At 61.3% G+C, this 13,007-nt stretch overlaps 1 protein-coding gene across 2 annotated transcripts in view; it reads right to left on the bottom strand.

Moving 5' to 3' along the window:
* The window catches only part of SDK2 (sidekick cell adhesion molecule 2), a 272,105-nt gene that overhangs the window by 37,653 nt on the left and 221,445 nt on the right, over positions 1-13,007 (bottom strand). The window contains exons 26-36 of one of the 2 annotated variants that reach the window (XM_025279402.3): positions 12,699-12,814; positions 11,905-12,094; positions 10,505-10,603; positions 9,066-9,260; positions 7,858-8,059; positions 6,879-6,982; positions 6,346-6,416; positions 4,660-4,795; positions 3,068-3,124; positions 1,740-1,841; positions 1,469-1,584 (exon numbers count right to left, since the gene is read on the bottom strand). In XM_025279402.3, the coding sequence (XP_025135187.3) occupies positions 1,469-1,584; positions 1,740-1,841; positions 3,068-3,124; positions 4,660-4,795; positions 6,346-6,416; positions 6,879-6,982; positions 7,858-8,059; positions 9,066-9,260; positions 10,505-10,603; positions 11,905-12,094; positions 12,699-12,814 (1,388 nt within the window). The remainder of the gene's footprint in view (positions 1-1,468; positions 1,585-1,739; positions 1,842-3,067; positions 3,125-4,659; positions 4,796-6,345; positions 6,417-6,878; positions 6,983-7,857; positions 8,060-9,065; positions 9,261-10,504; positions 10,604-11,904; positions 12,095-12,698; positions 12,815-13,007) is intronic. The other variant, XM_025279404.3, reaches the window with a different exon arrangement.

Raw genomic sequence — 13,007 nt, forward strand, 5'->3', positions numbered from 1 at the left:
AATATTTAGTTCTCCCAGCTGGCACTGCTCAGGAGCGTCATCCATCTTCAGAGCATCCTTGGCGAGACGTCTCTCCTTCTCGCTCCCGCCTTCTTCATCCCACACAGAGCCAGACTCCTATATATGGGGTCTCCACGAGCCGTGGGACCCAGCAAGGCCCCTGCCTTTGTGGAAACTCAAGTTTCTGCCTGTGTGACCAGGGCTGAACCAGGACGCTCCTGGTGGCTCCCACCCTCGCCACCTCGCTGCTACACTGGACTGCCCTCTGGGGCAACAAACCACTGCCAGGAATCAGAGCGGCGCCGGACGCTGGCGTGGGAGCCAGGCTTCAGACACGCCCGCAGGCTGAGTGTCCAGCCAAGCAGCACATCGCTATTGCCACCTCCTCCAGAGGCTGGTGGTTCAGACGGTAAAGAATCTGCCTGCAGTGAGGGAGACCTGGGCTGGGAAAATCCCTGGAGGAGGGCATGGCTCCCCACTCCAGTATTTGTGCCTGGAAAATCCACGTGGACAGAGGAGCCTGGCGGGCTATAGTCCATGGGGTCGCAAAGAGTCAGACACGACTGAGCGACTAAGCACATCCGAGTGGCTGTGTGCCCAGCGCTTCCTCCCCACCCCCTACAGGGCAAGGGCCAGCAGACCTGGAGTTTGATGCTCTGTTGTCAGCTTTTTCGGTGACCTCATTGAGTCACTAACTTGGGACTCAGTTTCCTCATCTGTGCAATGGGTACAATCATTATACTCTACCAGTTTTAACAGGCTTTCAGGAGTCTTAAGCAAACACTGCAATGTTAGTTGCTTAGTCATGTTCAACTCTTTGTGACCCCCGTGGACTCTACCCTGCCAGGGTCCTCTGTCCATGGGATTCTCCAGGTACGAATACTGGAGTGGGTTGCCGTTTCCTTCTCCAGGGGATCTTCCCAACCCAGGGATCGAACCTGGGTCTCCTGCCTTGCAGGCGGATTCTTTACCATCTGAGCAACCAGGGAAGTTCTAAAGGGCTTAGCAAATACCGGAGACGAATAGAATCCTGTCAAAACACACATCATTGTCTAAAATCTAGAAATAACTTTAAACAGAGATTTCCAAGACCTTGTCGGTCGTTCTTTACTAACTGGCCATTCAGTTAGCATCCATACTGTAACTAGAGTTGGCTAAATAACCGTTTCAGGGGTCTCACATTGGCTTTGGGAGCTGGTGGGCTGGGCGGGGGTTGTAGAAGCTGTGGGGATGGTACAAGCTGGGGTGTGGCCCGAGTTTCTAGCATCTGAGTGCCGCCTGCCCCAGGGACGCCGGGAGGATGGGTAGTGTTTTGCTCCAGCTGCGTGTATTTCAGTGGGTTGGATGCAAACAGCCAAGAGAGCGAGTGTAGACCCAGGACCTCTGCCCCTTACCACACCTGGGTCCCTCCCAAGCCCCGCCGGGCCCTGTGTCCCCTGGGCCCCCTTCCCCGCCCGAGCACCCCTACCTTGTAGCCCTGGATGTCCCCGTTCTGGCTCTCCAACGGGGGAGGCTCCCACGTCACGTCCAGCTGTGTGGCCGTGGGGCCATGGACGGCCACATTGCGGGGCGCTGCCGTGGGCACTGGGGGGCAAGAGGGGAACCGAGTGTGCAGAGAGCCCCCAGGGAGGAGGCGCTGGGCCGGGCTGGGCCCCGAGATCCCAGACCCCCTCCTGCTGGGCTTCTTGGGGCAGGGGAGGGCCGGGGTGGGAGGGGGCTGGAAGTGCAGCGGTGCTCACCTGCCTCCCCGACAAAGACCTCGTGCGGCGGGCTGGAGGGCCCCTCACCCACGGCGTTGTACACGCTCATGCGGATCTCATAGCGCCTGTGCTTGTTCAGGTCTGGGGGCGACAGGGAGTGGAGAGACACAGAGCTCACGTCATGGAGGGCGGAGGCTGCGGGGGGCTGAGATGATGCTCCTCTGCGAGCCTGGACCCCGGGGTGCAGGCCCAGGAAAGGACAGGGAACAGCTGGGGGGCGGCTGGCCCGCGGCGGGGGACGCCTTGGCTCATCCCTGGGACCCCGCACAGGATGCGACCATCCCGGACGCTTTTAGGATCGAGAGGGGCACTACTGACGTTCACGCTGGGGCAACAGGTGCGAATGACACGCCGGGTCACAGGCCGCTTCTTCCCTGCCTGTCCTGGTACCCTGATCACAGGGGTGCCAGGTTCCCAGCTCCTTCCCATCCCCCCCGCCCCACCCCCAGTCTCCCTAAACCAACTCTCAACATGGGGGCGGGGCTCAGCCTTAGAGAGAGGGGCTTATTGGATGTGAATTTGGTGCCAAGAAACCCTCTGTTCCTACTCACTTTGGGGTGTTTGGGGGGAGACATTTAGAAGCTGGGAGGGGGGCAGTTGCAGGAAAACGGGCCTGACACCTGGGGGGGCATCACTGTGCCTGCTGGGGGGCTCCTCTCTGCTCCCCCTCCCCAGGTGGGCGTTCTAACCACCCTGACAGCCCTGGGCTTGCGCCCACGAGGAAGGAGGGAGATGAATAACTCAGTCTAACGTGGGCCCCTAACGGGAGGCCCCCTGGCTCAAGGCTCTGGGTCTTGGGGAGAACCAAGCACCCTCTGGGATGTAGGGAAAGAGTGAGGGTGGGGAGCCAGGGCACTGGCCAGGGACTTGTCCTGGTCCCTGGGGGAAGAAAGGGCTCTGCTCACTTCAGGGTAGAACTCGGCGGGCAAAACAGCTGAGCTGACAAGTGCCTTTGTTGGACGAGATGGGCGGCAGCAGCAGCGTGAACCCCAACACATCCAACCAGCGGGACCACCGGGTCCTACCATGGATCCCCTGTCACCATCCCCGGCTCCCCAGAGCATAAGACCAAAGCCATTTTCCTTTCTCTTCTGTCCTGATGGATGAGGGCTGGGGCAGACCCTCCCGGGAGACTCCCTGTTTTTCTGTGCATTTCAGGAACATCACGTGTGTGCAGGGAGGCGCCTTTCCTCAAGCAGCCTGAGGTGGGCGCAGCTCTGGGCTGCCGGCAGGCGTCCTCGGAGGCCCCTCTCCCCTCCCCGTGGAAGGCCTGGCCCGTCGGGGAGCTGCTGTGCAAGGGGACTTACTGTCCAGCTCGTACTGCGTGAGGCTGGGCCGGCTCAGGTTCCGCATGGAGTAGAAGGCTATGGGGTGGGGTCAGGGGGGTGGTCGGGGCGGGGGGTGGGGTGCGGAGGGGGCCGGAGGGAGACAGCAGAGAGAGGAGGTTAGTACACACCCGCCGTGCCACAGAGACCCCGATGAGGAGGCGGGGTGGGAAGACACGTGCAGAGGGAAGCGGCTTCCAGGTTCCTGAGTTAGGGGCTGGGGCAGACAGCTCCCAGGACGATGCTGCCCCACCCTGGCGTGCACCTGCCGGAAGTCACAGGGCACCAGGAGCCCCTGGGAGCCCAGTATCCCCAGATGGAGACGGTTCTGAGGGACCCTCTGGGCCCTTGTCTAAAGGCTGAGTTCCTGCCGTGATGGAGCGGTGTCGTTAATTTCCTCATATGAACCAGAAGCCATTTTACTACTAGGAAATACGACTGTATTATACACAGGCCTATAAAAACACAGCCACTAGCACATGTCTGCCAAAAGATAAAAAAAAAAAAAGAAGAATGCAAGCTGTTGGATCAGCTACTTCTGAGTTTTTTTCTATTAATTTTCCTTGGCTCCGCGTTCAATCATCTTGTTCTCTGCTAATACCCTCTGGAAGACAGGGCGCAGAGGGTTTAAGAGAAGGATGGAAGGAAGCGTCAAGACGGATCAAGAGGATCTTAAGCTGCTCCTCCGCTCCCACCTGTCTCTGGTCTGGTCCCACTACCCATCTGGAGACTGATTTCCTGCGACCCCTGCCCGTCCCCAGCATGAATCAGTGGGGGGTGGACCACAGCACGGCATCTCCCAGACTGGCTCAACTCTGTCCCAAGCCTGTTTCCTCGGGGCCAACCTCCGGCTCTCCCCTACATCGCCGTATTTGCCTCTACCTGGGCCCCCTGCCCATCACCAGCCATCATCTTCAAGTCCCTGAAGTAACCGTCCTAACCGAAAGCACGGCGCATCCTTCCCTAGCTTGAATGACTCTCTGGGGTTTCTACTCGGCTTCTCGCGTCTTCCTTCCAGTTGCAGAGGCAGGCTGGGCTCCGAGGACCCCAGGGCAGAACAGTAACCTCTCCGAGGAACCAGAAGGGGCCAGACTGCTGCCCTTGGGACACGACCAGGCTTGGCTTTGAGTCCTTCCCAGTTCAGGCCCTTTGCACATGCCAGGACCCCCCACCCCCACTTCTTTAAGACCTGGAATCATCCATCAGGGCCATCGCCAAGGGCATCCCCTGGGACCTCTTGTCTGACACCGGCTTTAGGCTCCCCTGGAATATGCCCTTCACAACGGTCATGCCAGCAGTCTTAGACACCCCTACCAGGGTTTTCTTCTCCAGCACCTGGCTCCTCCTCCAGCCTGCAAGCTCTGAGAGCGCAGGGACCCTGTCTGTCTTGTTCCCTGGTGTCCCCCCAGTGTCCGGGGGCGTGTGAAGTGCTAAGGAAACATGCACTTGGTGACTGAACAGGACGGGGTGAGAGGCGCGCACAGGGGAGGACGGCAGAGGTCCAGGTTAACCAGGTTCCGGGAAGCTGGGAGGTTCAGGCTCCGCCCACCCCAACTCCCTCCGCTGTCACTCACAGGTGAGCTCCGCCCACTTGGCCCCTGGGTTGTTGATGCCGCGCAGCGTGAAGCCCCTCAGTCCGTCGTAGAGCAGCTCCCGGTAGCGGATCCGGAAGCCCAGAAGGATTCCGTTGATCTTGTCCTCAGACGGCGGCTGCAGGGCAGGGGGTGGCAGGATGGAGCCCGCTGGGCACGTCCCCTTCCACTCGGCCCCTCCTTCCTTCCCTCCCTCCCCCACAAGGCCTCCCGCAGGGGCAGGGCAGGGGCTGCGTCTGGACCAGGGAAAGGAATCAAAGTGGCAATGAGCAGCTTGAATTTTCCGAGCATTTCCAGCGAGGTTATTCCACCCCGGTAGCATTCTCTGTGAGGCAGGGCACGGCAGGGATGACCACGCCATTCCCACTGAACAGAGCAGGAAAACGAGGCTCAGAGATGGAAAGGAACTTGCCCAAGGTCACACAGCATTGTGGGGGCTCTGAGCACGACTCTGGATGCAGAGCGAGTCTTAAAGTGTCATTCCTTGTCTAGAAACTTCCTCACATGATCACCACCCTGGCTGAGATCTCTTGGAGTTTCCCAGGAATTAGGAACTAGGGAGAGCCCTCGCCCTGCTGTTCAGCGAGACCCAGGGCGAGTGTGTCGCCCTGCACTGCGCCTCTGTGTCTTTATTGTTTTCTCCTTTGCTTTCTGCTCCCGTCCTCAGATGAGCTGGAGAACAGGCTTCTGGAGAAGGTGGAAACTACCTTTTATGACACCTCTTCTAAGAAACCCGCTGCAACAGTTCAGCCTTTTATGAGCTCCTTAATTGTGTCCCTGGCTGCATCTGGCACCTCCCTGCGGCTCACTCCATCAGGACGGCCCCGCCCTGCTCCAGCCTCCACTGGCTCCTGGTTGCTCCAGGTCATTTTGTCTTTGGGGACCGTCCTGGTCAGGGGGGCCTGGGGCTGGGGGAGGGTTGGGGAAGGTCCCTCTTGTCTCCTCCTCAAAGGCTTCCCCTTCAGGGGGACTGCAGGTAGGCAAAGGTTGGCACCTGCCCCTCTAATCCTGTGAAAAGGAGACACAGTTCCTGGTTTGGGGGCCTCTGGGGGTGACCTGCTGAGCCCCATGGCTGGACTTCAGGGGGCTGGGGAGGGTCGCGAAGGTACCCAGGGGCAGCTGGCTCTCTGAGAAGTGTCCTGGGTCTTCCTCTGGCCATGTGAGAGGCAGTGCCCACATGAGCAGTGGCTGGGGGTGGGCAGGGATGGAAGGGGCATTCTTTGTACCTGTACCTGGACAGTGGGTTCCTGCTCACAGGTCAGAGCCCGGCCCAGGCACAGGTGGGGCACGCAAACCTGTGTCTGGTCTCTATTGGGAACCCCTTCACCCAGAGCAGGGCTGGGTTCATGGAGACCCTGGATGCCCCACGCCTGTCTCTGTCCGAGGATTCTGCTGACCTCAGGGCACCTAGGGCCAGCTAGTAGCTGGGTGACCTGGGACTTTCTCATCCCCTCCCCGAGTCTGGGTCCTCATCCACACAAGGGTACGTGGCAGGATCTGATTACGGGGAGAGGAGTGAAGGGTGTGTCCGTGTACATGTGAGTGTGCGTGTCTATGCATGTGGGTACCGTGTTCCGGTCTTGCCAGGGCTGGTGAATTGCTGGTCTGAGCGCAGACTGTGACCGAGTCTGCGCGGGACACGGGCCCCTCCCCGCCTGCCGGCCGTACCTGCCATCGGATCAGCACCGAGGTGGTGGTGTGGGGTGTCACGGACACGATGGTGGGCGCTTCGTCAGGGGCTGTGGGGAGAGGTGGGCAGCTGAGCTCTGGGGCCCCTGGGACGCCATGGGAACCAGGTTCCACTGATGCTGGTCCCGCTTCAGGCACAATCCACCCCCACTGCCCGCCCCAACTCCTGCACAAGAAGAGCCAATGTGGATGGGGAGAGGGGCCGGGACCCTGGCCCCAGCCCAGAGCCGAGGGCCTGGAGCCTCTCCTTTCTGCCTCCCCACGCAGACGCGGCTTCCTGGGGTTGGCCGTGAACTCGGAGACATGAGGACGCCAGGCTGGCTATGGGTGCTGAGCCCTGGAGAAAGCCCCTCGGACCCAAATCTCCTTGGGAGTCTGCCCAGGGAGCCAGACCAAGGATCCAGCAGGCCTAGAGTCCCTCCATCTTTGGAGGCCCCCTCCCCACAAAGAGAATGCCCAGTGCCCAGAACTGTCCAGGGGACCGAGAGAGAGACCAAGCAGAGGGCGCTGACCGGCTTGCAGGGTGGTCAGGGGCTCTGACTCCTCGCTGAACTCGCTGTCTCCGATGTCGTTGGTTGCCTTCACGCGGAACTTGTAGGACGTGAAGGGCTTGAGCCTGTAGAGGAATCGGAATAAATGAACGGGGAGGTGTCCCTTTGGTCCCCCATCTCTGCTCGCCATCTCCCCAGGGCAGCCCGGGAGGGTGCAGATCCACTACACAGACAGGAAGATGGAGTCTCAGAAGGACGGTCTGCTGTGACTGCAACCTGGGGCCCCTAGACCAGGCCGGCTCCGGGCGTGGCCTCACCCTTGGTCCCAGCCAGAGGTCCCCAAGTGGAAACGTCCACATATTTCCTACCTCGGAGGGGCCTGCAGGCAGAGGAACCCCACTGGGAGCTGACCCCGCCCCCAAGAACTGCCAGCCCGCTTTTGCACTTAGTAAATTCAGGAGGGGCTGAGGGTCTCAAGAGTTAACCAGCACTTCATCTCTGTAAGGCTCATTTCCTCTCCAGGCAAATGGCTTCCTTTTTGATTTATTGGGGGTGCGGCAGGGGGTGGGGAGAAGAGTATTGCTCAAAACTCTCGGGCACGTCAACTGGAATATTAAAAATGCATCCCAGTAGGAATTAAATTGAAGGCAAGATTTCAGAGCGGAGCTCCACTCCCCTATTAAAGATGGAGAGGGAGATGCCGGCTGGCTGGCGGGATCCAGCTAATGAAGAGTGGCCAGCCTCTCTCGAAGGGGGGGCTTCTAGGCTCCAGAAATAGATAATTAAGAGGCAGCCCTAACAAGGCTCCAGGGAGGGTGGGGAGGGAGGTTCGGACACAGCCAGAGGGGATGTGCGTGGATGGGGAGGGGTCTGGGGGATGGGGGCTGTGGAAGCCATGTGGGGGTGGGCTCCGGGCCCCCAGGAGCCCCTCCAAGGGTGCTGTGGCCCCGGCTGGGCGGGGCAGGGTGGAGATGCTGGCGGCCAGGCCGCGGGGCCTCACCGGTCCACGAGGAAGGTGGAGGCGTTGTGGCTCACGGAGGCCGAGTGCAGCGCCCACCGGCCGCTGGGCAGCTCGCGGGTCTGGACGGTGTAGTAGCGCACGGGGGACAGCCCGTCGCTGCCCGGCTCCCAGGACAGCAGCACGCTGCGCGCCTTGACGTCCTCCTGCTGCACCACTGGCTTGCTGGGGGGCTGTGGGCGGTCTGGGGGGGCGCACGGAGCAGGGGGTGAGCGGGTGAGCACGCGGCGGGAGTAAGAGATGCGCGTTCTCGCCCGCCTCCCCAGCCCACTTCCATGCACAGCGGACCCGACAGTCAGCATCGGGGCTCCTGGTCAGCGGTGGTCCCTGGGCTAGGAGAGGCCCGGGTGTCTGGGAATTCACCCCACCCACCCCCCAGGGCTGACAGTGAGAGGTGTGGACACCGGCTCCTTCGCCCCGTGTCTGCACGGGGCTGCGATGGGAGCTAGGCTGGCCCTGACGGAGTGTGGCTGAGCCCGCGTTCCCTCCACAGGACTCGGTGTGTCCGCCGCCCGTGCGTGGTCCCCTCTCGCGTCCCCACGGCCTGTGGCGGGGGTTCTCTGCGCTTCGGCTTTGGGTGGATGAGTCTCTATTACGGGGCCTGTCCCGCACGTTGTGGGCTATGTGCCCGCACCCACTAGGTGCCAGGACGCCTTCCTCTCCACGTGTGACAACCCAAAGGCCTCCAGACTTTGCCCAGTGGCCCCGGTGGGGGGTGCCAAGTTGAGAACCACTGTTCTTCTGGGTTTTTTTCTGGGAACACTGTCGGATAAGTCAGGTTCACAGGGGCCCGGGGATCAGGCCTGCTTCTGGGGAACCCTATCTGGGGTGAGAAGCCAGCTCAGGGCCGCAGGGTGAAGGCAGCCGGAGCTCCGGGCTGCAGCCCCGTTTTGCACCCAACTGGATCCCTCTGTTGAGGGGGCGGGGAGTGAGGAGGAAAGTTGGCCTCACCAACCCCCTCTTCGGAAAACCAGTATCAGCTCAGAGCACGGTCCTGGGAAGGGGACCGCCCCGCCCAGCTCTGGAAGCCAACTGGAGCTGGTGCTGGCCTTGGGGACAGAGAGGGGAGAGCCCATTCTTCACTGGGGACCAGGACAAGAGACTCACAGCTTGTCACTGGCCCACCCCTGGCGGGGCACCAGGAAAGGGGGTGAGCGCCCGCCCCCTCCCCGGCCCCAGGGGACAGTCACCTCTCTTCTCGGTGGTCACCACCAAGGCCTCGGCAGCCTCTCCCCAGCCCTTGCGGGTCTGGGCCGTGATGCGGAACAGGTAGACAGACTCCGGCTTGAGGCCGGTGGCTGTGAACTGGCGGGCGCTGGGCGCGAGCACCTCCACAGCAGCGGCGTTGGCCGAGGTGGCGTTGAGCCGGTGCGTGATCTGGTACGCTGCGGGGCGGTAAGTGGGGGGGCGGCGCTGGGAGGCAGGGCAGGCTGCCCCCAGGGCCCCAAGCCCGCGGCCACCACAGTGTCTGCCCCTGAGCCACCCTGGGTCACTCTCACGTCCTCAGCTGCCCCCTGGGGAGTGTGACTCTGGGGGCCTTGGACAGCTGTGATCCCCCCCTCCACCCAGCCCAGCCCCCCAAGGAGGACACTGAGGCTCAGAGAGGCCAGACCACTTAACAGGAAGTGACCAAGCCAGAAGTCCAGCCAGCCCAGGTCTTTCTGAGTCCAAGTCGCGTGCCCTCCCCACCTCCACTCTGCAGAGGCATGACTTTCACCGGGAGGTGCCAGGATTGAGAGCCCTGAACCGGACATAGGTGGTCCAGTCCCCACATTACAGGTGAGGGGCTGAGGCCGTGGAGGGGAGAAGATGGGCTCAAGTTCACACGGCTGCTGCTCTCAACCCTGCACGTCCTCCTGCATCTGTGAGTGTGAGTGTGTGTGTGTGTGTGTGTGTGTGTGTGTTAAGGGAGGAGCCTTGGGTATGAAATGGTGCTTCCCATCTACTGCATCCCTGCTGGGGGCTGTGGGCCCCATTTCCCACCTGTGAAAGCCTCTGGACTGAGCCTGTCAGGGCAGCCTGACCTGGCCACACTTAGAAGCCATGGCCGAGGTTTACCAGATGGCCCATCAGCTGGGGCCCTGGGGTTCTTGGGGCACAGAGCTGATTAGTGGCCCTTCCTGCCCCTCTGTGGGGGCACAGAACTAATCAATGATCCTTAAGAGACCTGAACCTGACCGTGCCTTCCAGCTGATAATCTTACAGTTTCTTTTTTTTTAAGTTGATGTTTAGTCGATTCACAGTGTTACGTAGATTTCTGCCGTGTAGCAAGGTGACTCAGTAATATGTGTACACGCGCATTCTTTTTATAGTATTCTCTTCTATTAGGGTTTATCCCAACACACTGAACACAGCTCCCTGTGTTCAGGGAGGACCTCGCTGTCCGTCCATTCTAGGGTTCTCACCTGCCGACCCCAAACTCCCCCTCTCCCCCTCCCCCTCCCCCTGGGCCACCACAAATCTGTCCTCTGCCAGACTGAGATTTCCAGTGGGAGAAGTCAGAACCTTTCTCGAGGATATGTGAACGCTGCCTGGGCTCAGTCTCCCTCCTGCCAACGCAGAATCTGTCTCCTTTGTATCTTACACCTCCTGCTTCTGTGGCCAGGGCCGGGGAAGGGGAAGGCCTTACCAAGAATGATGCCGTTGGGGGCAGCGGGGGGCTGCCAGACCAGCCGCACTGATGTGGTCCGCACCTCCGGGAACAGGATGCCCACAGGGGGTCCCGGGACTGGGGGGCACAAGGGAGGAGCAGGTGATGGTGCGGCCGCTGCTCAGCCCCCAGACCCACCCGGCTCCTGCAGAACAGCTTGGGGGAGGCGGGAGATGACCCACCCCGCTCTCGCAGAACAGCTCGGGGGAGGCGGGGGACAGGGCCGCTCGGCTCAGTGAGCTGCGGGGGAGTGTGTGTCTGTGTGTGAGCATGGGGCACAGACATGTGATCAGGGAGGTTTATGTATTATTCGGCAGGAAGTAGAAGGGACCCAGGTATTATTCGGCAGGAAGTAGAAGGGACCCAGGCTCCAGCCTGGGGGCAAACGGAAGTGCCCATCCCGAGCCGGCACCACTCCTCTTTCCAGACCTCTCTCTGGAATCCTCAGATCTGGGGCTCCCTGTCCAAACAGCCCCAAGCATGCTTCCTGGGTCTATTCCCCGGATCCACCCTCCCCAGGGTGCAGACTTGCCCTTCTGGACCCAGGAATGGCCAACGGGCGGCTGTTTTGGGGCACGCATGTGGATGGAGATGGGTATAGGCCAGAGGGGAAGGGGCTGAGGAGGGGAGAGAACCAGGGTGACGGGGGCATAGGTTTTCCTGCACAGCTTCCATCCCACCGGGAACGCCAAGGAAGCTGAGATTTTTAAATTTGAACTTGGCCTTCCAGGTCATTAGGAGGGTATATTTGTCAAGGCGGAAGGATGAAACATATTTAATTTAACAGATCATTAGCTTGATTTATCACTTTTGAGCACAGAGACACATGGTGTTTGGGCTTCCTTTGGCCCTCTTGGCCCGACCCCACCGATGTTTGTGCTGAGCAGCATGTGAGGATGCGTGTGGGCAGGAAGCGGGGCAAAGGACCTGTCAGGGCGGCCTCTGATGGGGTGTTTTGCCGCAGAGACGGACGCCTGGAGCTCAGCTGGAGTCACTCGTTGGCAAACAGGACCCGCAGGCTTGTGCAAAGGGAAAACCAGGCCTCTCCCTTGCACAGACCTGCTCTAGGCCTGAGCCTGCCCCCAAGCGGACAAGAAGCAAAAGGGGCGCAGGTTCTCTTTTCTTGCCCCAGCAAGGCTGGATCAGATGCCAAAGGCCCCATGCGCTGGCATCTCTTCCCTAGGGATGAGGTCTGTTGCTAGCCTTCCCTGCAGTGGGCAGGTGGCCCTCAGAAGCCTGCTCCCCCAGGGGAAGCCTGAGGCCACAGTTCCCTTTGGGGCAGCGGGAGATTCCAGGAGGGGCAGGGCTGGGCAGGGGGTGGTGCGGGGGGAAGCGCAGCTCCCAGCCTTGCCCAGACCCTGGGGGGGGTGTGACCTCACCGTCGTCCAGGGTCCGCTCCAGGATGGGAGGGTGGCTGGGGCCCCCGTCGCCGATGCGCGTGAAGGCCAGCACCTGGATCTCATACAGCACGTACTTGCCCAGGCCTGTGAGCTGGGCGCTGCGGGAAGAGTTTCCTTCCACCAGCCAGAACCGGGGTGGGGCGTCCGAGTCCTTCTCCTTGTACAGCACCTGTCAGAGCCCAGCGCAGGGTCAGGGCCGTGTTCTGGTCTTGCCAGAACGTCTCCTGTCTCCTCCCCAGGAGCTGGGTGGGGGGTGGTGAGGATGAGTGGGTGGACCCGGAGGGGTTTGGTCCCCGGGTTACACAAGCTAGTGCTTGGGGAGGGAGGGGGACACAGAGATGCACTAAAGCTGCAGAGCTGGAACTTCCTCGGAGAGCATCCAGCTAGGAAAACAGGCCCAGAGAGGGGGCCTGACTTGCTCAAGGTCACACAGCCAGGAGCCGCAGCGCTGGGATGTCTCATGACTTCCAGGCTGGGGCTGTAGGCGCAGGCTTGGAAGGAATTCTAGAAGATGATGGAAACTGAATCTGGGCCTGTGGGGGCTGAGAGTGAGTGACCCAGTGTGGCTTCCTGGGGGAGGCAGAGCTGACCCCCCAGGACCCACAGCCCTCATGGGAAGCTTCCCCACCCCCAAGGGAGGACTCCCTGGTTGCCGTGGTGACCTGTGGATGCTGGCAGGCAGATCCCCCGTGTCCACTCTAGAAGGCAGCGTCCTGAGCACCAGGGGCTCGCCAGGACAGGGTGCCTGGACGGGGAAGCAGGGAGCCCCTCACCTTGTAGCCCAGCACGAGCCCGTTGCGGTCGGCCTCGGGGACCTCGTTCCAGCGCACCAGCATGCTGCTGGAGGTGGTGGCCAGCGCAGACACGTTGGTGGGGCCGGAGGACGGCACTGGGGGAGGAGGGAGGGGGAGGAGGGGCTCAGGACCCAGCGTGGACCCCGCAGTGGACGGGTGGAGGGAGTCCAGGGAAGGAACGGGGGTGCGGTCCCCAAACAGCAAACTATGATGATGTTCACCGCGACCGTGATGCTCTTGGCTCCGGAGCGTCACACGTGCTGCTTCTGGCACGAGGTGAGCCCCTGT

The sequence above is a fragment of the Bubalus bubalis genome, chromosome 3 (genome assembly GCF_019923935.1).
Source record: "Bubalus bubalis isolate 160015118507 breed Murrah chromosome 3, NDDB_SH_1, whole genome shotgun sequence".
In the NCBI taxonomy this organism is placed as follows: Eukaryota; Metazoa; Chordata; class Mammalia; order Artiodactyla; family Bovidae; genus Bubalus; species Bubalus bubalis.